Source organism: Carya illinoinensis, chromosome 8 (genome assembly GCF_018687715.1).
Source record: "Carya illinoinensis cultivar Pawnee chromosome 8, C.illinoinensisPawnee_v1, whole genome shotgun sequence".
Lineage (NCBI taxonomy): Eukaryota > Viridiplantae > Streptophyta > Magnoliopsida > Fagales > Juglandaceae > Carya > Carya illinoinensis.
Window position 1 is genome coordinate 7,511,292 of NC_056759.1, and position 25,821 is coordinate 7,537,112.

General features: G+C 36.0%; 1 protein-coding gene and 3 long non-coding RNA genes across 4 annotated transcripts; 2 read left to right on the forward strand and 2 right to left on the reverse strand.

Annotated features, from left to right (window-relative positions):
- The first annotated feature begins 1,992 nt into the window (after positions 1–1,992).
- On the forward strand, positions 1,993–3,444 carry LOC122274348. The gene has a single exon (XM_043083395.1). It carries the CDS (start codon positions 1,993–1,995, stop codon positions 3,442–3,444), a length of 1,452 nt encoding a protein of 483 aa, XP_042939329.1.
- A 7,186-nt stretch (positions 3,445–10,630) lies between these two features.
- On the forward strand, positions 10,631–11,166 carry LOC122318462. The gene is made up of 3 exons (XR_006244830.1): positions 10,631–10,701; positions 10,890–10,982; positions 11,072–11,166. It is a non-coding gene; the product is annotated as an uncharacterized LOC122318462 (long non-coding RNA).
- A 6,146-nt stretch (positions 11,167–17,312) lies between these two features.
- Positions 17,313–21,837, reverse strand: LOC122274208. Its single transcript, XR_006228243.1, has 4 exons — positions 21,752–21,837; positions 21,585–21,659; positions 20,138–20,202; positions 17,313–19,060 (listed from the first exon to the last, which is right to left on the reverse strand). It is a non-coding gene; the product is annotated as an uncharacterized LOC122274208 (long non-coding RNA).
- A 198-nt stretch (positions 21,838–22,035) lies between these two features.
- LOC122317824 lies at positions 22,036–25,066 on the reverse strand. The gene is made up of 3 exons (XR_006244655.1): positions 24,582–25,066; positions 24,284–24,346; positions 22,036–22,091 (listed from the first exon to the last, which is right to left on the reverse strand). It is a non-coding gene; the product is annotated as an uncharacterized LOC122317824 (long non-coding RNA).
- Between the last annotated feature and the right edge of the window lie 755 nt (positions 25,067–25,821).

Sequence of the window (25,821 nt, forward strand, 5' to 3'; positions counted from 1 at the left end):
GGGATATTGGTCTGAATATTTGCAATCCCTTATTTGCGTTGCGATGTCTTTTAATGTTTCCCATGAATTAGGCAATTTTATTAATACATCTCATTCCCTTTGGTCCTGCCCTGTAAATTATAAAATCCTTTCCTTCATGGTCCGTTTTTGGAAAGGCTGTTTAAGTTACAGTATATTAAATAACTGAAGGAATCTAATGATGTATCTAACTGATGTCTGGATTTGAGAAAGCCCTTTATTTTTTGTAGGCTGTCAGTAGGAATGGTCGGGAAATTCCATGTGGATCAGCAGCCAACGAAATTGATTGCAGTTGGTATGAGCAGCAGGCAGGAAGCTTAACTTTTTTTGGTGGAGTTTACAACTTCTTCTGAAGTCTACCAATTTGGTTTGTACACAAAGCTTCGAGTTCTAATATTGAGCTCGATAATTTGAAACCTATACAAGAAAAAGTTCTGTTATCAGAGCACAGGTTAGTCAGAATGGGATGTGAAAGTTTATGTTAGAACTATAATTTGGTGCAAGATTCCTCATGTCTTTATTTGCTAAGTCTGTATCATATGTCATATAGATTGCTTATTCACGATGTTAGCTATTAAAATGTACAAGGCAGAATGCTACTCTCTAGCCAGAATTTTTGACTTCTATTCTCTGCTGCTGTCATTGTAGTGAACTGGTTTAGACTATTGGACTGCATATGAATTGCTATAGTCACCATCTTCCTTGATCAAAAGGGAAGTGTGCCTTACTCATTATTGTCCTTATTTATATGCATTACAATAGTGAACTGATGCCACCAGTTAGATTTGCCAGTCACGTTTGGCATTCCTAAATGAGATCGATAGTTAGAGATTTTTATTTTTATGTACAAGATTATCATATAGGGTTTGCATTCCCTATCTGATAATCTTGTTAATATGGGACTGCAGTGCATATGCAGTCTAATGGCTTTTAATTTTATGTTTTGTTTTCAACTGATTGTATATTAATAATCTGCTTCATTTGGTCTCAGTAGTCTGTATATGAACCTCTGTTTTCTGTCTCAGCGGCTAATGGCTATATTAAAACCAAACCACTAGGCTTATATTGCTAGATAGGTGTTCTTGATGAAAGCAGCCTACCATGAAATTCATTAACAGAACATAACTCTAATATACTTGTACTTCAAAGTCTGAGCATAACTTAGTGTTAGTTTGAATGTTAATTTCCAACCAGGGCTGGGATATTTAGTATGATAAGTTTGCAAAAATGACAAGGCTTGACTAGAATTTACTATGTCATTTTGGCTCAATTTATTTACACTCCCTGTGGCCAAATGGTTGTGTGTTTCAACATACAACCATTTGTGTGCAGGAAATGACTGGACCATTTCACCATGAGAACCATCATTCCTCCCATGTTGCTCCCTCATGTACACAATGCAAATTATAGGTCTTTTTACTGTCCTATTATTTCTGGAAACATTAATATTGGCATAAACAGAGCAATCTACTCTCCATGCATTGTACCTTAAATGTTATTTGTATTCTGATAACATACATTTCAATTTGGCCAGGAATGTAGGGGATTTTAGATAGATCATATTTCCTGTTAGAACACACTTACAGGGGGTCCTGTTAATTATCAACTTTAAATCCTGTTAACAAGTTCATATTTCCTGTGATTCCACAAACCTAAGTCATTTTATTACACCTTCTTTTGATCACTACTACGCCAATTAACCTATACCCAGCTAGTACCTGCACAGCACAACCAGCCAAGAGCGTGTATTTATTCAGTTATTTGCTCTTTCAGTATAATAAATCCAAATTGAAACTGAAGTCTGCTATTTAATGTCGGCTACCTATTTAGATCCAGGCATTAGGGTAGTTTGTTTGAAATCTGTCCAATTATTCAGCTGGTATATTAGAAAGTTGGACCAGCTTATTCCATGCACACCCATTTCAAATTACAACACTAACATACTCTTTTCTACTACCTGGTCAGCTTCATAAGATGGATAAGGCTTGGATGCATATTGAAGATAGATTGCATTCCACTGAGTATGCTGAAGGGGTTAGACAATTCCTCTCTATGGTGTTAACCCACACTCCTAACGCTGATCAGATTAGGTGTCCATGCAGAAGATGTCGGAATAGAGCTTTCCACTCCATTCGTATAGTCGAGGATCATTTGTTCTTCAGAGGTATTGATCCAACTTATACGGATTGGATATTCCATGGAGAAGATGACCCTTTCCTTTCTGCTGCACTCTCTGCCGAGGAAGAAGCTGATACCTCGGCTAACTATGATTATATTGATGATCTAGAAGAGATGTTTGATGACATCCGCCATGGGTCCTATATGGATCATCATTCTACTGATGATGGCTCCATAGATGCCGATGATCAAGATCAGACCTTTGATGGTCGAACTATCTTTAATTTCGAGGAGTTGGTATCTGATGCACGACGCCCACTTTATCCTTCATGTACTAAGTTTTCAAAGCTATCATTCATCGTCAAGCTTCTTCACATAAAGAGTATTGGCGGTTGGACCGTGAAGTCATTTGATATGGTCATAAAGTTATTGCAAGAGGCATTTCCAGAGGCATCTTTCCCTGACTCATATAACGATGCCCGTCGCTTGGAGCGTGGATTGGGGTTTAGTTACGAGAAGATACACGTCTGCCCAAATGATTGTGTCCTGTTTTGGAAGGAAAATGCATCGTTAAATGAGTGCCCTAAATGTAAAGCTTCTAGGTGGGAACAAAGCACAATTCACCAACGAAGGTTACCAAAAAAAGTTCTCCGATATTTCCCCCTTAAGCCACGATTGCAGATGCTTTATATGTCAAAGAAGACAGCCCAGGCCATGAGATGGCATGTAGAGGGCCGTGTTGAAGATCCTACATGCATGCGACATCCTTCAGATTCTAGGGTTTGGAAGGACTTTGATAACGTACATGTCATGTTTTCTGAAGATCCGAGAAATGTTAGACTTGGTTTGGCAAGTGATGGTTTTAACCCATTCAATAACATGAGTAGGCCGTACAGCATTTGGTCGGTACTTCTTGTGCCTTACAACTTGCTGTCTTGGGCATGCATGAAAGATCCATACACAATGTTATCGTTGCTAATCCCCCGCCCAAAGTCACCAGGTAATGATATTGATGTGTTCTTGCGTCCTCTCCTTGATGAGTTGAAGGAGTTATGGGTAGAGGGTATTCGTACCTATGATGCGTACAGTGGGCAAGACTTTACGTTGCATGCAGCTCTACTTTGGACTATCAATGACTTTCCCGCATATGCCAATCTTTCCGGTTGGAGCACGAAGGGCAAGTTGGCATGCCCGTATTGTACATCTGACACAAATTCTCAATGGTTGGTATATGGCCACAAACAATATGGGTCATCGACGATGGTTGCCCCTAGATCACATTTGGAGATGCAAGAAAAATGCGTTTAATGGGTATGAAGAGCACCAACTCCAACCATCAAGGGTTGAGGGAGAGGAATTGCTAGAACAATTAAGTCAGGTGTCACATTTTCAATTGGGTAAATCTTCTTCGAAGAGGAAACGAACGGCCAATCATCTTAATTGGACCAAAAAATCCATATTTTTTGAGCTTCCCTACTGGTTATCCTTGGGTTTGAGACATAATCTGGACGTAATGCATATTGAAAAAAACATATGCGATAATGTGTTGGGAACTTTGTTGAACATTGAAGGGAAAACTAAGGACTCTGCCAATGCGCGTAGGGATTTGGCAAATCTCGGAATAAGGAAAGAATTGCATTTACAACATGATGGCGAGTCTGAGAGAATGGGTCTTGGTTGCTACATGTTAAATTTAAATGAGCGAAGGGCTTTTTGTGCATGGTTGTGCAAAGTGAAATTCCCTGATGGGTTTGCATCGAATATAGGCCGGTGTGTCAATGCTAGTGAGGGAAAGATCAGTGGAATGAAGAGCCATGACTGTCATGTCTTTATGCAACAACTATTGCCAGTTGTTATAGGCAAGTTCTTACGGGCCGATGTGCGTTAAGCCTTAATAGAGTTGAGTGCATTCTTCAAAGAATTATGTTGCCGAACTTTGAACCTATCAGTGTTGCATCGACTTCAAGCTAATATTCCCATCATTCTATGCAAACTAGAAATGATTTTCCCTCTAGCTTTTTTTGATATCATGGTACACCTATCTATTCACTTGCCAGAAGAGGCTCTTCTAGTTGGACCCGTGCAATATAGATGGATGTATCCGTTTGAGAGGTATTTAGGAAAGTTCAAGCAGTACGTCTGAAACAGAGCTAGGCCTGAAGGCTCAATCGTTGAGGCATATGTGCATCTCGAGTGCCTCACCTTTTGCTCTATGTACCTCATGATATAGAAACTAAATATCATCGAGAGGAATGCAATACTGATGTACCTATTGATGGGCCTGAGTCGGGAAATGCTGGAAGTTTATCTGTTTTCTCTCAAAAGGTTAGGCCATTGGGGACTGCGTACTCACATAAATTAGCCGACACACTAATGGTCAAGGCTCGATGGTATATACTAAATAATTGCCTGGAGGTTGAGCATACATTGAGTATGTACATCCATCTTGAATTACTAACTTTAGTAATGGGTACCTAATTGTTACTAGTCTCCAATGTAACAATTCCATGCATTGCTTCACAGGGATCAGTATAACAAGATGAAAGAAGAGGACCCTCATAACATCGACCGTAGGCACCAGAGTCAATTTCACGTGTGGTTTAGAGCACGCGTAAGATTTTTTATCCTGTTTGTGGCTTTATGGGGATACATTTTGGGTTATTATTGATTTAAAATATTAAGTTGGGAAAACTCTGATTTTGCTTTTTATGTCCATTTCGAACATAGATTCGAGAGAAACGTGCAGTGGCTCCAACGACGATTTCTAATGAGTTATATGCATTAGCATGTGGACCAGAACCGACAGTCGCATCTTATGCAGGATGCATAATGAATGGTGTTCGATTTCATACTAAGGAGCAGGAAAGGCATCGCCGCACTCAAGACTGTGGGGTGGTGGTTCATGGAGAGCATCAGGGATCCCCTTGTGACTTCTACGGTGTTCTAAATGATATAATAGAAATACGCTACATGGGTTGGCGCAAGGTTTATCTATTTCAATGCACTTGGTATGACGTTGGTGACCCAAGAAGGGGGATACGTGTCAGGGACCACTTAACCATAGTGAATACGGATAGGCAATGGTATAAAGATGAGCCCTTCGCACTTGCGTGCCAAGCAACGCAAGTATTTTACCTGTCCGATCCGATCTTGGGAGGAAGTTGGAATGTCGTGCAAAAGGTTACAAGTAGGAATGTTTATAACATTCGCGCAATGGCCTAAGTTGAAGAGATGCTGGATGATGCTGAGTCATCAGGGGATGACCTTGATGTCGATGAGGGGGGGAATTTGAACAACTATCCCCCTAGTCTTGCTGTCGATGAAGCCATGCCCGAACCACTTATCCGAGTCGATGAGGAGCATTTGGCCGTTGCTCCAACCTCCATCTCACCTCGGGGCCCAGCCCAACCAGTTGACGATGAAGCAACACTGGACGACATAAGTTCCAATGATAACTCTGATAACGACACCACCCATCAGCCAATTGGGGAGACAGATGATTCTGATGGTAATGTAGATATGTGCTGTGAATTTGTAACCTTTAAGTTGAAAATATGAAAACTAGAGTTGTGTGTAAGCATGGTGATATTGAAATGGTACATGTAGGCATTTTAGAGGATTTTAGAGGGTGAATATACTTGTGCAATCTAATTAAGATGGTAGAGAGTAACTCATAGTGGAACTCCTTATTGTGTGCAGATTAAGTGCTTGCACTTTAAAGCTAATGAGGTCTACGCTACCAACAGCTCGAGCTCCATTGTAACGCATTTGTCGCTATGTTATCGTTGATGGATCTCCTTTCCCTGCCACCAAGTGATGGGTTTCCGGGGTCACAACACTATATATATTTAAAGTTGCTTAATTATATACCATCTAAGTAATATTACCAGATTATAATACATTTTGTAACTAAGAATACTTGTGCTATCTTCACTAGCATGTTGGTTGCTCGTTTGGAATTAGTAAATTTCAGTGCAATTTCGTTGGCAGGCTGCATATATGATTTCATGCTCTGTTGCTAGATGTTTGTTGCAGAGAATTGTCCATAACTCTAATATACTTGACTAATCAATTAAACTTTTCATGTTTTTTCCCCTAACATATAGTGGAAAGTGCAGTAATACCAACTTGGATTTCTGTCCACAAATATTGCAAAGGTTATTATGGTCGACTATGGTAGGGATATCCTTTATTTGCATAAAGGACTTATGCAGCATAAAATATAGGGTATTTAAACTGTTCATCAAATTTCAAATTATAGGAATTCTGGTCTGAATTACCTTTGTGGGCTGACTGCCATGTGCAGGACCTTGGGCGGTTGGAATATCCTTGGTCATAACCAAACCACTTTCTCCCAGTCTGGATGCAACAAGGTGGCTGTTCAAGCAAGGAAGTTTGTTAGTCTCCCATAAGATGGGTGTGTTTTCCTATTCATTATCTCCTACTGAAAGAAATAAGAAACTAAAAACTGAAATTACAACACACCCATCTAGAAATCCATTTTGCAGTAATTTATCTTAATTGGTAGATTTATTGAAATGTATTAAACACAGCTATTGACTCCTTCCACTGATAGAGGATTAAGAATGGATGCATAATGATTATACAGATGGCAAGTGGGTAAATTCAGCGTGCAGTGAAAAAGAAGGACAATAACTTTATTTAAATGGTTGCAGTCTCTAATATGTGGTACTTTCAATTAGATTGCTAGATCTGTTTAAGGTTAATTGGTACAGGTACCACTCATTAATCTGTAGATAGGAGAAGTTTATGGGAAACTGCATTGAGATCATATGTGTTGGGGTGATTTGTCGCATGCAGTGTTGATTAACATAGTCCATAAAATGCATACATATGTAGCATTACTGTCCAGTGGGAGAAGGAAGCATTGGGGTGTTCACAATTGGATAAATGAAATATGTGCAGGTATATATTCATGTAGATACTAGCACAAGGGATGGGTTCTTAATCCACCAATTATATGATGGGGACTAAGTGCATTAATTGGCAAGAGTATGTCAGATGACCATTTAAAATCATAGACAGTTAGGTTAAATGGTTGAAATATTCATGATTTTTTGTAATCATGAATATTGTAACATGATGGAGCAAATATGTATGGAAATTGATCCTCTGTGCCTTAATTCATAATAATTAAGGCAACAGCTCGGGCTAAGTGAAACTGCAATTACCTCCTAGTTAATTGATTAAGTCTTTTCGATAGAGGACTCTAAAAGACTAACAACATGAAGGCAGTGATGAGATTTATATGTATCTAAGATCATATAACAACATGAAAGCATATGATGAGATGCAGAGACCACAGTGCATGATCTGGGTTCACAATATACTGTGGGGTCAGTTTGTTTCAGTGCAATTTATTTTCTAACTATCTATCAGCATTAAGATCATGAAGTTAGATTAAAAAAATTAGGGGTTAAATGGTGAGTCATCATACGATTCCTGCTATACTCGGTCCAGCAAGCAGATTAGAGACAACTGGGGCTATTTTGGCAATCCCTGACAGTGCATGCAGGTTGTCATGAATGGTCCAGCAAGATCGTCACCTTTGTTCCACTCTTGGTTTGGTTAGGTCGCTATTGAGGAAGTTGTCCAGGAAAAGAAAGGAGATAGGCTGCAAACTATCTAACAGAGTAACATTACATTGATAAAAGTCCTTAATAGGGTTGATTTTAAAGTTGAGCTGCATACTCACATTTAGGAAGGGAACTGTGAAGGTTAAATTCCCAATTGATGTGTGGGCATTTTACATAGCAGGAATAATCAAGTTCGATAATTTAAGGTCAATTGGATCTGGAAATACAGTGCTCTGACAAATGATGTCTAATTTATGAAGATATAAAGTATGAGCAGAATTGGAACAGACACCTCTGTTTTGCCTAAGTAAGAGTTTATGTTTAAGGTGTGGAAACGCTGGTTATAAATAATCAAGTTTATAAATCTGGCTGTTAAAGATGTCAAATTTGTATAAAGCATGTCTCTATACAAATTCAGTAACACTACCAGGCAGACTCCTAAACAAGTAATAACCTTCAAATTCCTCAATGTAAATAAATTGAAATTGGCAAGTAATGAGGCCTTATAAAGTTGCAGCAATTTAATTAAGATGACACATATGTAGAATTTCAGTTGTTGGAATTAAGTTATAAACCATTAACAAGCGGATAACCATTAATATAAAGATTGAGAGAGTAAATCACTTCCAGGCCGCTATGAGAAGATCACGGGCTATCAATCATTGAAGTTCAAAATGGGTAAAATGGAGGCGGGAGAAGTTTTTAATAAAGGGCGGTACATTTGAAAAAATAAGAAGCTGATTTAGGCTGGGAAGTGGTGCCTCTGGTGGGGGCCACAACACCATTAATGTGCGGGGTTGTACTTTTTCCATGACAGCTGGATATGAAAACTAGATATGAGAAGATTAAAGGTGACTATTGGGGTTAAACTACGCGTATAAGCAGTCTCAGTTCACTCCCATGCACAGATAGGTCCCTGCGTATTTCCTTTGAAGGAGCTGAAAGGTCTGCTTCATATTTTGGCATCGAATATAGAAGAGGTAAGGTTATTTTCGAACACACTGGTTTCCTCTTATTTTTGAAACCACTCACTGGAGATCAAAGGTCTGCTTCATCTACTCTTCACCTCTGCTGACCAACCCAGAGCGACAAGTAGGTACACCACGTATCATTTCCATTGTGTGTTATGTGATTCTCCCCTTGATAACCAAGCGTCTTAAGCAGTCTGAGGCACCAAACTAGTGAGGGTGAATATATGCTGCAATAATGGGTAGGTCTATCAAAACCTGATGGGTTCTGCACACAAGAACCAAACGCTTGGTTAATCCGTTTGGTTTAGGCAGCCTTAACCATTCTTCAAATTTTTGTATATCTCAGTGTAGGTTTTCAGACGATGGTGTAGAACTGTGCATGCTGGGTCCTATTTTGTAACGTCTCTATACAAATATAGGGTAGATACTTGACATATCATATCATTTTTTGAATTGTATACTAAAAAGTGGCAGTTTAAGTTACATATCATGGTACTCACTCAAAACAGCCTGTTAAATGTGTGGTATGAACTCCTCCCTCTGCCATTGGTAAAGAACGTATATATGTTTGGTTAGAGATAAAATAACTTAGGAAATGTATGTGAAATCCGTTAACGGAGATAGCAGTTAGTCTGCATTGTTTGAATCTTTTTAGGGGTAGTTGATGTGTTAATGGGCAAGCCAGTATTTCAATATAATAGAAATTAGTAGTCTAACGGCAAACTCTGTAAGATGTGTTATTTTAATTCCATGGGATATTAATTTGCTGGATTTGATATTGGCCAGTTTGAATTAGTGAAAGCCCTACGTGATGGGGTTAAAAACAGGACAATAAGGTCCTGTTTCTGATGTGATTTATCTGGCCAGAATACATATGGGTGTAAATTATAATGCCACCAGTAGTGATTTTTGTCAACCTGGCTCTACCAGGAACATGCTTGAGAGAGGTAAAAGTCCAAGGTCAATTTTGTTTCACATTCTAATGATATAATTTCCTGTGTGCAGTCAGAAGAAGCAGTAGGATTTCCCAGCTACCAACACAGCCAAAGATGAGGAGATCAATAAAGTTTCGGGAGGGCCGAGTCAGACATGGAAGGGCTGAGATATGCCACAGCCAGGAGCGAGAACCAGAGGCACCGGATCCGAGAACCATGTTGCGGGACGAGCCGTTACCAGATGATTCAACTGAGGATGTAGGAGGGGTGGGGACAGAAGGGGCATTGGTTGCTCCAGAAGTTGAAGAGGATGTTGTCCCTAACACAGGTAAGGCACACAAATATGTACGTTATGTGCTTTAGCTGATTGTAGTATTGGATACTACAATCAGCATGTGTAGATATATAGTGCTTAGTGTGCACTTTGGCAGCAATAATTGAGTTTGGATTTATTTTTTTTATTGAATTTACACTCAAATTGATGTCTTCATGTAGAACCACCTACTAAGAAAAGAGGTAGAGGGCCAGCGAAGGGCACGCTATTTGAAAGAATGAGGAAAGTGGGTAAGATACCTCTGGTTATACAAGATGGTCATCGGGGGCCATCATGTGAGAATGCTTGCTTATTCACTGGACAACTAACGGAGATAATTAAAGTACATGCCGACATGAGGCATGCTAGTTGGAGTCGTGTACCTGAAGACGAGAAGACAGAGCTGATAGACCGTGTTAGGGTAGGTCTTTTTACCTAGTGATAACAAACTTATTCAGCTGGTATATTTAGAAGGGTTGGCGTAAATACACTGTGTAGACATCTATATATAACAAGGTCTGTTTTTGTATATCTCGCAGGCTGATTTTGTTCTTGACTGGAGTAGAGACAACTATCGTGAGATGGTTTCCAACCATTTGGCAGATAAGTACAATACTTATCATTATGTACTACATAAAATTTATTTAAAATATGCATCACATCAAGAGGCCTTACGTGGTGGGACGGACAAGGTGGAGAAAAACGTTTGGGAAAAGCTATGTGAATACTGGGCAAGTGCAGCATTCAAGGTAGACCAGTCAGTGAATTTATAGAGATGCATTTACTGTCCTTAAAATGACTCTTAGTCAGATTGGTGATCTTACATATATGCTGTTGACCTCATCGTTTGAACCCTAATGGTGTTTGCCTAATATTTGAATTCGAGTAAGGTAGTATTTATAAATTATATACTAACCATCGATTGTTTCTCATGCAGGAGAAGTCCATGCGAAACAGCTCAAATAGATCTAAACTGAAGGTCAAGCATACTGGTGGCCGCAAATCCTTTATACGCATTTTAGAGGAGAAGGTTTGTAATTAAGCAAGGGGTATAAATTGCTAATCAGTTAATTATTGAAAAAAGCGTATCTAACTTTTGAGCTCAATTGTGTGTTTCAGCGGGAGGCAGCACTGAACATGGTTGCCTTCTATAGGCAAACACATTGGTCAACCCGGAAGGGTAAATGGATCAACGCAGCGACTGAACATAATTACGTAAGAGAGTTCCTAATTTCAGTTTAACTTTAAATGGTTTGGTGTGGGTGTTAAACCTGGGGAGTAATTTTTCATGTTGAATATTCCAGAATCTTATGATGGAGAGGTTAGCTGAAAAGGAATCCGAGGAGGATATTGAAGAGGCAGCTGAGAGTGTGTTCAAAGAGGTATTGGGAAACAGACCTGGATATGCAGTAGGGAGGGGTCACATGGTGATTCCGGACCCATCTCCTTCAATGAAGAATAGTAGGGCATATATTCGTCTGTCGGAGGAGAATGCACGAAACAAGACTGAGGCAGAAATGTACAAGGCAAAACTAGACTCCATGCTGGGTGGTATTGCAGAGTTGAGAAGGAATTTCTCAAAGCATGAGAAGCTCTTAATGAGCTATCGGAACACTGACTTAGAGGGTGGTAGTGAGGCTCATAGAGAGACTCACAGAGATGATTAGTTTTCTAAGTGACATTGGGAAGTCTTTTTTGTGGATGGCTAACATTTGGGAATTATGATTTTTGTGGAGGGCCAGTTTAACATGGCCATTTTTGGCTAGAATGTATCACAATTTGTTAGCCTATAGATATGTGTTGGCCATGGACTTATGTTATACAGTTTTTTTTTTTTTTTTCGGTAATGTATGGTTGAATCTAGTTAGGGTGGATATGAGTTAACGACTGTTGCAACAAAACTAAGATACTGGGTCATGTTTTTTGATGGTTTGTTAGTTAGAGAATGAAGGGTAAGTACTGAAATAGATTTGCTTTATGATGGATGAACATTAATTTTGGATTATATGTTTCAGTCTGCAAATACTTAATCATAAATGCTGATAAAACTCATTTGAAAAATACAGGTTAGCAGAATGAGAAGACTGAAATCAGTGCTACATGGATGGAGGATGTTGGTTGCAGTGACCACGATTTCATGATAAAGCAGCTTACCAGGGAAATAGGTACTTTCTAGGTGTGTATTTCTTCAATAGTATCAATGCATACGGATGTGGTAACGATAGTTAATAACGATTGGATAATCAGCAGGCATAAGTATTGATACATGTAAATAATTAGATATAAAGGCCCAATTGGACAGTGGGTAAATGATTGGAAAAAAATATTGGGTTCCCCGATAGTATGAGTGTTTATACTAGCTCCAAATATAATTGGTATGGTAGATGGTAAGTTCTAGTATAGAGCAATCCCTAAAGGTTTTTATTTCTCTGCATATTGGATGTGGCAGATTTTGATTGGGCTCCTCCTTTTGGGATTTGGGAAACTTAGTTACAATCTAAAGGCTATAGATTGTAATTCAACTATAGCAAACACTTTAAATTAGCAGCCAACCTCCTAGGGATTTGCAATAGCATGGACTACAGAAAGTTAGGTATATAGTAATAATTCCATGTGAATACAAGAATACAACATGATGGCATTTCCCTTCCAAGCCTACCAATGTTGGGATGTGAAATTTTAAAATGTATAATAGACAATATGCTTTTGATGAGATTAATTATGTACAAGATTGTTGGTACCAATTAGTATAGAGGCAAGCTACCATTTAATGACCTTCATATCAAAGGTACTGAATTCTGTTCTTTGCTGACATAGTTCTTATTGTCTAATTATCAGGTCATCATTTACCAACATGCTGTGTGGAATCAGGGACTGGAATCAAACACCTGTCAAACAGAGATCTTCAGCAAGAAGCCATACACAATTTTTTTAGTAAACTGTCATATATGGACCTCTTGGTTATCATTGATGCTGAAGAATTTGTGAATATGTGTTTAGTCCTGTCTTAATGTAAGGGTATTTGATTTGCAAACATATATACAATTCATGGCCTTTAACTGTTATTTTTAATATAGTGAGTTGGAAGATGCATTATATATATAATGCTGAATCATCCCAGTAGTCCAAGGATTATATAATCGATTTCACCGGATGTCATTGGTGGGAGACCATTGTTGTATAGTATGCCTCATGAGAACTAGTAGCGTTGGTGAGGAAACCAGAGGGGATTGCATTACAATTTAGTTTACTGCAGTACATGCATGGTGGCAAACGTAGATTTCCCGACAACAAAATGGCCCATGTTCTGTGGGTAAAATGCATCATGCCACCACGTCAATGATGGTGAGAAATCGGATTGGAAATCAGGATATTTTAAGTAATGGCCACCAAACAGAATCATGCTATATCTTCGATTTCTCACGTCGACTTATGGTAGCTAAACTTGTCTATATGTGTTGGGGTACCATGATAATGCCACATAAAGTTGTGGTGGCAAATTTCGATTTCCCCACCAAAAAATCCTTCTGGGGCAATCACATTGTCACCATATACATGATGGCAAAACATGTATTGTCACAAAACCAGAACAATTTGTGGGAATTAGTAGCCATGGACATTATACAAATTGCCACCAGACGGTATAAAGGTAAAACTAATTTTTGCACGTCTACGACAACTGCCTAATAAATTTTTGCAACCACATTGATCATCTCTAATATTTAGTTCCAACCATGACATCCGGTGTCGTATAACTTATTACGACAAGTATTGAGGTTAATAACATTAACTAAGTACCAGACCCGGTCATCTCAGAAATTATGAAGTCACAACACTTAGAGTGGCTAATGACTTTATACGACTAACACTGCCACCAGATCGCTAATGGCTAAGAAATATTACGGACTGTTAGTGTGGTGAGAAAGGAGGTATCTTTCACCATTTCTGCTGAGTTGTTCGTCGAATTTGCCACGGAGGGCCAATGTTTTTGACACCACCTCATACGGTGACTAAAAGGGGTTTTTCCCACCAACTAATTGTATTGGTGGATAATGTAGTATTGTCCATGAATTATATGCCACCAACGTGGCACCAGCAAAAATGGTGACAAAAAATAGGGTTCCCACAAAGCATATGGTTTTAATCACGAAAGTGCTTCACGGAAAAAGCCAGTATTTGTTGTAGTGCCAGTTAACTCGAATCTATCAATTATAATATAATATTGGATTCAGATCCGAAAGAACTTTAATTAAGACTTAAAAGTGGGAGAAATACAAATATATAAAGTGAGCTTAATTATAATTAGGGGTGTTCATCCGTTTAGATTTTAAAAATCAAGTAGTTATCTGTTCGGATTGAATCTAGACGGATAATCAGATTCAATCTAGATATTCGGAATGAAATTGAATATTCGTTTTTTTGCTTTATTCTTTTTAAAACCCGGATATCCTCGTTATATCTGGATTGAATCCTGGTTTTATAATATTTTTTTTAAAAATTTTATAACTTTGAAAAAAATTATAGCACTTAAAAAAAAAAATCTGATATCATGTTTAAATTGCCATTTAAAAAAAATTAATTTAAACACTTTTTAAAATTTTCTTTTTAAAATAAAAAAAAACTTAAAGAACAAAATAAATAAAAATGCAAAATAGGTAATATTGTTGTTACACATTGCAAAATATAAATTTAAAAAGAAAAAAAATAAATAATAATACATCAAAACTAATTAAATTAATACAATATCACTACTCTTAACCAATAAAAAAAATAAAAATAAAAATAAATAAACAATATTACTACTTTTCACATCTTCAATCTGGAATTGGGATAATTGCACAAGGGAGCTGTTTTAATATAAGCACTTGCCAAATCATGTGTTGATATAAGAAAATTAATATGGTACAGTTTTACTTATAACATATATTACAAATAGATGGAACAATTAGGAATTGCAAATAATTAAACCATGCCTGTTGAAGAATTATTAATACCCAAATTGCATCATTATGGAGATCTTCAAGTCTGCATAGTGCATCAGAGGGTGTAGAAATCCTTTTTCCAGTTATTCCAAGGTACGCACCTGCAAGTCTACGTAGTTGTTAAATAGTCTGAAAAAGTATGGAGACAATGACGACTATGCCCTTGCATTTCTTGATTGTTTGCCTTTGCGTTTACTCATGACCACTTCCAAAGTGGCCAACCCTTCTCATGCTTTTTACATGATCCTATGATAAGATTAAAGATTGAAGAAAGGGATCATTTCCAGTAAAATAAAAAGTAACAGATGCTTTTAACAACAAAAAGCATACCAACTGATCATTTTCCTGGACTCTGCGCAGCTATATGTGCAAACCCAACATCTGGGAACAAGCCAATTCCGTTTTCAGGCATAGCAAGAAGAGTCATCTGAAATACATCAACACAAGATTAAAGTGAAAGAAGTTAAAATGACAATATGGTACAGTTGGTAATACTAATACTACATTACCTCTCTATATTGACACAAACATACCTCTGTTATGATCCGGTAGCGGCCATAACCTAACCAAAGATGCATCAAGTATACATCTGAAGAAGCTTTCACACTAGAGCCACGCATTGTTTTCAAGTTTTGATAATTAAGATAGGTGTCAAATTTTAGTTATGAGTACTAGTTCAACATATGATTAAAAACTCTTTTTATTGAAAACTGTGATATTTAAAAATGGGAAACAACTCAAATTGCAAAAGATATGCTTGATAATACATCCATCCATCTGGTTTTAGTGTTAGTTTAACAAAGTTCACAATGTTATCAATCTGGATGGTATATAATTAAAAGGACACAACAATTAATAAAGCCATCAATTCTTGCATTGACCACAAATGGTTACCCTCAAAACCTTACCTAATGCTTGAAAACCAAAACTAACCCCGAAACTGAAATAAAAATATGAACGGAAAAGAGATTAAAGCCAAATAAAATTATGAAGATAGTAAGAAAAACAAAATATGTTGGTTAAAAAATGTGTGAAATAAACTATCCACATGGGACTCTTAACTTTCTCATCAAAAGCATCAACTGTTCTACTTCCTCTTATATTTTACGTGTTTTCAAACACAGTTGCTTAGATCACTGTAGAATTAATATAAACTCGGGAAAAAAACTGAAGTATGTGTTGGGTTTCTGATTAGATTTCTCCAAACCCAGATCCAAAGTAAAAGGAAGGAAAAAAAAAATTTAATGAACGCAATTGAGAAATAGAGAACTTCAGATTTTCGACATACAATGTCCAGATAAATTAATAGCAAGAAAAAAATCGAAAATAGACTAGAGATTAGGAAAAAAAATTCAAACCCAGATCTAAATCAAAAAGAAGAGAAAAAAAGTTTAATAAACACAATCACAGCATCTAGAGAGATTAATGGAGCAAAAACTCACATCCCAAGCAAAAGCTCGTAGCCTCAACTGCAAAAATCCTTTACTTTTATAGATCTACACACAAACTCAAATCTATAAATACGAACTTAGATCTAGCTAAAGTGGGCAACGGTCAACGAGAGAGGAAAGTGATATACAAACACTAAAACATAAATCTAGCCAAAGTGGGCAACGACAGAGGAAATTGATATACAAACAGAGAGAGAGAGAGAGAGAGAGAGAGAGAGAGAGAGAGAGAGAGAGAGAGAGAGAGAGAGAGAGAGAGAGAGAGAGAGAGAGAGAGAGAGAGAGAGAGAGAGAGAGAGAGAGAGAGCATACCAAATAAAGGGAAAAACTACTTGAGAGGAAAGTAATATTACCAGACGGCAACCACTTTAGTCATTGGCAGCGATGGATCTAACTGTGAGCAAGAGTTAGGGTTTTGGCAATCGGGGGGGGTGAGAGGATTGTCGAGTTCTCCGTAAGGGTGTGAGTGTGAATGTGAAGTGTTAGGTTAGCTTTGTTTTGTTTTGTTTTTAAAATTAAAACCGGTTACGGATATCCGCTTATAAAACCAGATCCATAATTGGGTCCAGGCAGTTATCCACCCGATTTCTAGGTTTCGGATCCGGATTGGAAAAAAAAAAAAATCCGGTTTGGATGAACACCCATAATTATAATATTTATTGAATATTTAATGTTATTTGAAAAATCTTAAAAAGATATAAAAATTGTAGAACTCATTAGAGTACTAATTTTTAGAGTTTCTATCCAAATTAAACCATATCCAAATACATATAATATATAAGACAATTCTATATACTATATTATCATCTCACTTGCATCTCGCTAAATAAGATGTGATATGTTTATCACTATTAAATAATTATTTATTACATACTTCTTCACCATTAAATACATTACATTATATATAGTAAGATGCAAATGAGATGGTGGTCGAGGTGTATAGCATTACTTTAATATATATTATATAATAAAATTAAATTACTCATTACCCAAAGTATTAATGTGACCAAGTATGTGCTATATATAGCTAGCTAGTAATTAAGCTGAATTCTGCCGTGGATTTTTTAGTATTTATACTAATTACAAAGCCGGCATGCAGGGAAATGTCATTGATTGCGCAATATTGATTCTACCACTTAATTGCAAGTCGATGGTGTTAAATAAATTAAATATACTACTTATATTAATTATAGTTATAAAAAGTACAAATATCGATACTTTTTTTATACTTTTTGCACATGATGAGCTAAAATGTCAATATAGAACAACCATGACCGACTGATCAACACTACAATTAATAATTAGTCGGCATGGTCCATTACCAACGCAAACACGCAAACTTTCTTGTCAATTATCAAAATAATTAAAGGCGTGTAACGTCAACTATATAAACTTAATGCAAGCTGCAAACTACCATCGACCGACCTTTTAATTAGGAGAAGTGATAGAACACCGTACCAACTGATCATGATGATCTAAAACTGAGTGGATATTGCATGGCTAGCTAGCTGTATGGATCAAGTTCTAGATAAGTTATAAGCATTTTGTATCTTCTGTTTATTAATAATTAGCACATGATCAAGGAAATATTGCATGATGAAACATCACTACAAAAAATAGGTTTTTTTAGTATTCAAAATCGTCGCAAAAACTCATCAAAATCACTGTATTTGACTATTTCTAGCGATTTCAAATTTACTACACGTTCGACGCAATTAACACGTCACTTTTGCTCAAAGTAGTGATAGAAAAAAAATCGTCGCTTAAAATTTTATTAGTAGCGATTTTTTTCACTGCCAATGCTCAAAACATCGCTGAAAATGTCTTGATCATTTTAAAGATAAATCGTTGAAAATGATCAATTGCGTCAATTTACATCGTCACAAAAGAGTATAAATCTATTCCAATTTCCAATGAATGTAGAAAAATCGTTGCAAAATTTTTTTTCTAGCTTAATTATAATGCTACAAATATCCAAAATCGTTGCAAATACTCAATATCAGAAGCAGCGCTTGCTTTCTTTGTTGCATTTAAAGTTTTTTCCAATGCACAAAAATTGCTAAAAAAAGCAATTGCAACAATTTTAGAGCTATTTCTGACAACTAAAAATCGCTAGAAATACTCAATTACAAAATTAAAAAAAAAAACTACTAAAACATACAATTTTAGTAATAAATTTTTTTCACTTGTGTTAGAAGATCATGAACTGTATTAAAGTTTGGCATAAGTTGTTTGGCCTAAATTATAAAATAAATAGACATTTATCATCCAAAACATAAACCATGAGGTATTACGGAAAAAAACATAGAAAATATCCTACAGTTAGGAAAACACCATCAAGGAGATGGGTGTCACAAGAAATCAAACCATGCATAAAAAAATGTAGAACTTATATTTCTAGCATATTCAATTATTTATTATTGTGTAATAGATTATGTAACATATTACTAGATTATGAAACTTATATGATGATTCTAAGAATAGTGTAGAAAAAATAGGGAAACTCTACCTTAATACACCTTTAGGTAGTTCTTTCTTTCTTGGTTCTCCTCCCCCTTCAAGGCTTTTGGAAATTAGATCAAAATCCATGTAGAAAAAACTAGGCTGTAGCGTATAGAACACCAAGTCTCCTGAGTAAAGTCCAAGCATATAGAATCCCTTCAGCATTTGTTATTGATCTGCAACAACTTTAACCAATTAAAATGTAACAATTGAAGACAACTGATAAGTCCATAAATACACAAGGCAAGGGTCTCCATTCTAACAGTTTATGTCTAACCCTGGTTTACTTCATATGGAGTGCCTGTATGTACAACTTTAGCTCACATTGGACTTGATATGTTTTTGGCCATTTATTTTGACAGACAGTTTGTGTCATGACTCTCTTTCAATGCTCTTCAATGACTAAAGAAATAGCAAAGACTTAGGGACGCTTAGGTAATTTCTTTTGCTAAGTTAAATGAGTGGTCACTAGACCTATGTGATTACAATAATCTACAACCTAAGGAATATATATGTGCAAATTTGTAACTTTTCTTAACTGCAATCCATGAATAGGTGGCTGTACACAGTGCATGTCTCATGTAATGGGTCAATCAATGATAATTAAAGGCTTAATTTATGCTTCTTGAAAGTCATAGCCCTCTCTCTCTCTCTCTCTCTCTCTCTCTCTCTCTCTCTCTCTCTCTTTCCTTTCTTATTTTCCTCCTCCATATTTAATACACCAGTCATTTGGCCCAAAGGCCATTGGCCCATGTTGCTTGGATCAGTAACTAAAAATGGTATGTTCTCCCCCATTTTCTTTTGCTTGGGGGAGAACATACCATCTTGCCAAAGAAAATGGGAGAAAACATACCATATTTGTTCTATGCAAGACTTTTGTATTTTAATAAAAAAAACAATTTATACCTCCAGATATGGATCCAGCCACAGTATTTCCAACACATAGGCCTCATCAAACCTGTACAATTTCCAATCCACGCAATAGAAGTAAATATAACAGAAAATATCAATGAATCTTAACCAATAATGACTTGTCTTCTCAACTCCCTACTTACAACAAAGAAAATTTAACAGCAAAAGGTTGTAAGCCACACACACTTACCCTTATTGTATGGTCCAGAAAATTCAAAGTTAGAAAACAATTTATTTAATAAGTTGGACTAATATACAAGGCATAAACATGCACGAATTAGCAAATAAAACCAAGTGCTTAAATCCTAGAACAATCCATTAAATGAAGAGGAATGTCTTACCATTAGAATCTGAAGCTTAGCTAGATAGGTTGATAATCAAAGTCAAGACAGTTAAACCTGAGGTACTGCATTAATAACAAGGGAACAAAATAATTCACTTGATTAAAAGGTGTTAACATCGAAACAATCCATTAATGTCAAAAATAAAAAATATGGAGTGACCTAGAAACTATAATAAAAACAGTTGATCAAAGTATAAAATCTGGTAAGAAAGTGCCAAACTTTAAACCATTAACATGAAAAAGAAAAAGAAAAACCCATTGATTGGTTCAAAGGAAAACCAAAATGGAATTATATGCACCTCTTTACACATTAAAGTCCTCGGGATGATCCTATAAACCAAAATAAAATAAAATAAAATAAAAAGTTTATGCTATGTAAAAAAGAACAATAAAAATTAATTTCAAACATCCAACCCAAAATTGTGAAGATATGGTAAAGTGATTGTACCCAAGAACTTTTCTATAACCATGATGCACAGCTTGTGAAACCAGCCCCATTAGCCCAATGCTCCCACCTCCATACACAAGGTCTAGCCTCCTTGATACCTTTGCAGGATTAGCTTGAAATTATTCATCTTTCCAATGAATGTGATCATTTATAATCATCCAGTGCAGAAAAGTGAACCCTTGGTGACATAAGCAAATGCAATAGGTCTTATTTAGTTAAGAGTGACACTTAACTTAGCACATTATTGGTCTTTCTTTTGCCACAATGAGTAATCAAAATTGATTACTGTGGTTTTTTTTCTTATTTTATCTGTAAGGAATTGTGACAATTTTGACTCAATGCTATCAACTATACCCATGAGTTCATGGCTGATGAGAATGGGGAAGAAATTGTGACACCTAGTTCAAGTATCTGGTGCCATCTAATTTTATGGATATGCAATGTGTGATGCTAGGTAAGACAAAAGTGATAATATTTTGTGTAGCATTAGAAATGATGGAGTTAGATTCCATCATTTTCATTCATTTATTGCTTTGAATCCCCAACTTGAAAGAAAGGGGTCCTAATTTTTAGTATAACATTTTAGTATTTTTCAAATAATGAGTTCATGTACCTATTTGCCCCACAAAAATGCCATGACAGCATTGCTAGTGTATGGTGTTAAGAAAGAACCAAAGATATGGTGTTAAGAAAGAACCAAAAAATCACAAAAAACTCAGTCCCTAACTAATGCAGGGGTAAACATATACACAAAGGATAATGAAAAATGTTTGGTGAACTTCAAGTCGTAAAAAACATGTTGCTGATATACACAAATTAAATTTAATTGGAGAGAATTTTATAGTACGATTTATGTTCTCTTGAAATATATAAAAAAAAAAAACTGGAAATATATTATAAATGAACTGGTTCGCATGCATAGAATATAGTTTCTTTATAAAAATGTAATGTCTTCCCACAAGATTTGCATAAACAAAAACAAACAATTCATGTATACCTTATGCTTGACTAAACATTGCCATAGAATTGTAGAGCATTGATTTCTGAAGGAATATCTTGCATGGAGAAGAGCCTGCAAGCATGGAAGACATAAAAATGTATCAAACCCAAGATTTGTCTCAAGTTATCAAACATAAAAACAAAAAAGAAAAAGCAAACAAACACCTCTATCGTAGTGGCTAATTCATGACCTGATGTCTTCTCACGAAGTATCACAAGCTTAGTAATGACTCTAAATGGTTGGAATAGTTGAAGCAATTCATTTATAGATAAATACCAGAAATGGTGTGTCAGAAGAGGTATTGGATAGAAATACGAGAGAACATGAAAAAAAAAACATATGGCTAATAACAAGGAAGGTGAAACCTTTTTTGGATGTATTATCCATACATCAATGTATTTCAATTCCAGGCATATGAAATACAAGGAACACAAATATATAGAATACTTACTTTTGGTGCATGGTTGGTGTGAGCATTTCGAATAGGTTTCTTTAACTTCTCTGCTGCAAAGATTAGGCATATAAAACCATTTTACAAAAGTTTTAAAAGTTAAAGAACAAACAAGTAAAAAATGGTTGTCAATCATTTGACAAATGAACTTAGTCTTCTTACAAATGAAATTTAAGCCAAAGTTCCAACCTTGTAGAGTGAAGATATAAGCTAAATATGAAGGGGAAATTGTTGTAGCACAAATAGAAAACATCACAAATTTCTTGATGTATTTTGAGCTCTAGTAGGTGGGTTTAATCCTATTTACAAATCCTATTTTCCTTCCTTATGATTATCCACTCAAATACACAATGATATAGAATAAAGATGTGAGAAAAGGAAGGCGAAACTCATAATATAAATTATGTTTTAAAGGTTGTGGGTGATAGATAGCATTGTATTAAAATTTCTGACAAGTTGAATAAAAGAAAACAAGTGTGAAAATCTGACTTCAACTACATATATAAGCAGTGAATCCACATTAAAAAAACATGAGACTCTTCTAAAACAGAATGATCTTAGCTCACTCCAAACACTTCGTTGGAGAAAATTTACTTGGGATGCAACTGTTTGATTTCTTTAGGATTTTCATGCATCTTTGACACAACCATATGGCACTTAGTATCAATGCAAGATCGTCATAATCCACTTCTCAAATGTACTACTTAAATCAATGCTTTCACAGTCCAGATTATTCAAGAAGCTTGACATATGAAAATGGCAAATATGGGCTTTTATTTTAGTCATTTGAATTAACAAAAAAGAGTGTTCTAAGTCTTACAGTCTTCTTAAGTGGCTCAAATTACACAAAACTTCACTCACCAAAACCATCGACAATACTAGAGAATGTCATTGCACAACTAATTCCAGCCAATAAGAAACTTCGCTTAGCACAACGCATCGATTTGTTCTAGGATGCTTATGGATAATGAAAAACCACATTAAAACCTAAAACAGTTCCTCAAAGCAATTAGCCGCACGATTCTTAATAGGCACACACTGCAATTGACATTGAAATAAATGACACATTAAAGAACTCTTATCCATTGAACATTAACTGCATGTGTTGTCTTTAATTTTGTATAATAGGACTTAGTTCCAAAGCTATATGTGTGTGTGTGTGTGTGTGTGTGTGTGTGTGTGTGTGTGTGTGTGTGTGTGAGATTCTACCCTGACGAACTGCTAAAAAGCAACATAGAAACTTAAATATGTAAAATCAGTTAACTCATTATAAAGGCCACATTTGGTTATACTTCATAAGCAATCATTCATAAGCTCTAGCTCAAAAAAGTTTCATAAATTAGTGCATAAACCTGCCTTGTTTTTGCCATAACAAAATAGAGTGCTTTAAAAAGAATCATTTAAGGAAGCACAACCAAATGCTGCCTTACCTTCATTTTACTTAGAGAAAACTTCTGGATTAAAAAAAAAAAAAAAGTAAATTGCATGTTGGTGGATCACAAAATGGAAATTAAAGCTAGTAAAAATATGTGAAAAAAAATGTAGCAGCAGACAAAAAGCTTATAATTTTTAGTGAGTTGATAGTCATAATAATGATATATCAACAAAAACACCAAGACAACAAATTGGACAGTATACAAAATGTGGCACTACAAACAGCTAATGAAAAAAAAAAAAGAATCATAAAGGAGAAAAAATATATCTGTACCCAAAGGACACTTTTCCTTACACACTTCATGCATTCAATCCCTCCCTGATCCAAGAAACTAAATGTGTGAACTGAAACAATACATCGACAATGAACTTGTTACAAAGGAAGACTAATTATTAAAAAGTATCAACAAGAAACTTCAGAATTTTTGTTTCAAGAATGCAATATACTAATGTGATATCTACCACACCACTAAGGAATAATAATAAAAAAGGAAAAATTGCAAGCAAGCATCATGATTTCATAGAGTATTTATGTTACAATATGACATATCAATATAAGAGTGCTTCAAGTATCAATACAAAAGAACAAAAGATTTTATTTTGAATAAGTAATACATAATCAGAGTATTTGTCATTTACATTCTAAATGAGATAAAAATTCTATAAACAAAATAATGAAGTTGATATAGTTGCTAAAGGCAGTAAAAATACACACTAAATTTTAAATTAGATTGTTAGGAAAGATTCCACATGTCATGAAACTCGATCAAAGTTAAAGAAATAAAACCCCATAAAAATTATGGACCATTACCTTTCCTAATCAAGTGCAAGAATTTCACAAGGTGATCGATGGATTCTGATAGAAGTAGACCAGCTGGCAAGCATTTTGGTATACCAATAATTCAAAATCAGGGAAGAACAAAAAATATAGAAATAGGAAAATGAATCTAACAGTGAGTATAAACATTCGAGAAACCAAAATAGCAGCTAGATTAATGAGTTATATTCTCAACTATCTACCAAACCCACCATCAAGGAGCTAAGAATTTCGCTTAATTGGAGATAAAAGCTACTTTCCTATATGCTAGTAAACAAAAGCAGATGGTTACTCTGTTCTGGGTTGGCTTATGATGTTGAAGGGGAGGCGGTGAGGCATGGGGGTGGCATTGTGGCCATGGAGGGCTGACTTGCGGTGGTGCTGCGCCATGGAGGAAGGCTGTGCAGGGCTTGTACGAGGCGCTTGAGTGAGATCCGTTTGGGAGAGAGCAGATCGATGGTGAGAGAGAGGGAGAGCTTCTGGAGGGGCTGTGGACCTTTGGGGGCTAGCTATGCCTGTAGCCAGAGGTGGTGCAGTGGCTGAGGACTCGGTGGCAAAGGAAACCCGAGAGAGAAAGGACTTCGAGGGTGAAGAGAGAGGGAGATCTTGTGGAGAGAGAGAAGTCAGAGAGAGAGCAGATTGGTTGGGTTGGTCGGCAATGATGGAGGTGGATGATGATGGTGGGTCGATAGCGGCTTGCAGTGTGGAGGCGTGAAGAGTAGAGATCGAGGGAGAGAAGCAGAATGGCATTGGGGGAAGAGAGAGGGGAGAGAAAAAGTGAAGTATAAGGCGTTTTGCGTCGAGTGATTAAAATTGAGTTTTTATGACGAAATTTACATTGCTGTAAAATGTTTATTTATTTATTTTAATTATTGCAGCGATTTTTCTGTTGCAACAAGTAAAAAAATCACTGGGAAAAAACAATTCGAATATTGCAGTGAATTATAGTTGTTGTAAAAAAGTAAAAAATTACTGTAAAAGACCAATTTCGAACTTTGATGTAAAAACGTTTGCAACGACATCAAAATCATTGGAAATAAAGTTTTTTTACAACAATTTTATTCCTGTCAAATATAAAATCGCTGGATAATCACTCAAATTTAAGGATAATTATAGTATTTATAAGTGTAATTATATTTATATTGTGCACAATTTATAATCAAATGGACGATCTGTATGCAATAATTTGTTAACGAGATATAATATTTATAATTTTAGGATGTATAAATTTTGAACACTTTTTTAAAAAAAAATTGAATAAATCTAAAATTCTTTTTTTTTTTTTTTGAAATAGACTCCAATTCAATTCATGAATGAAGGAAGTTACAGCTGTGACCAAAAAATCCGAGTACAGACCCCGATTAACTAGTCAACTACTCATCGGTTATAAGCCCCCCGCACACAACTTTCATTATGTCGGACATTGTCTAAAAAACTTCTGAAAAGCTCTCTAACGACACAGCCCTTCTGAGATGGAAGACTCTGTATAAACAGAAGTGTTCATCTCGACTTGTCTATGAGAAAAACACAAA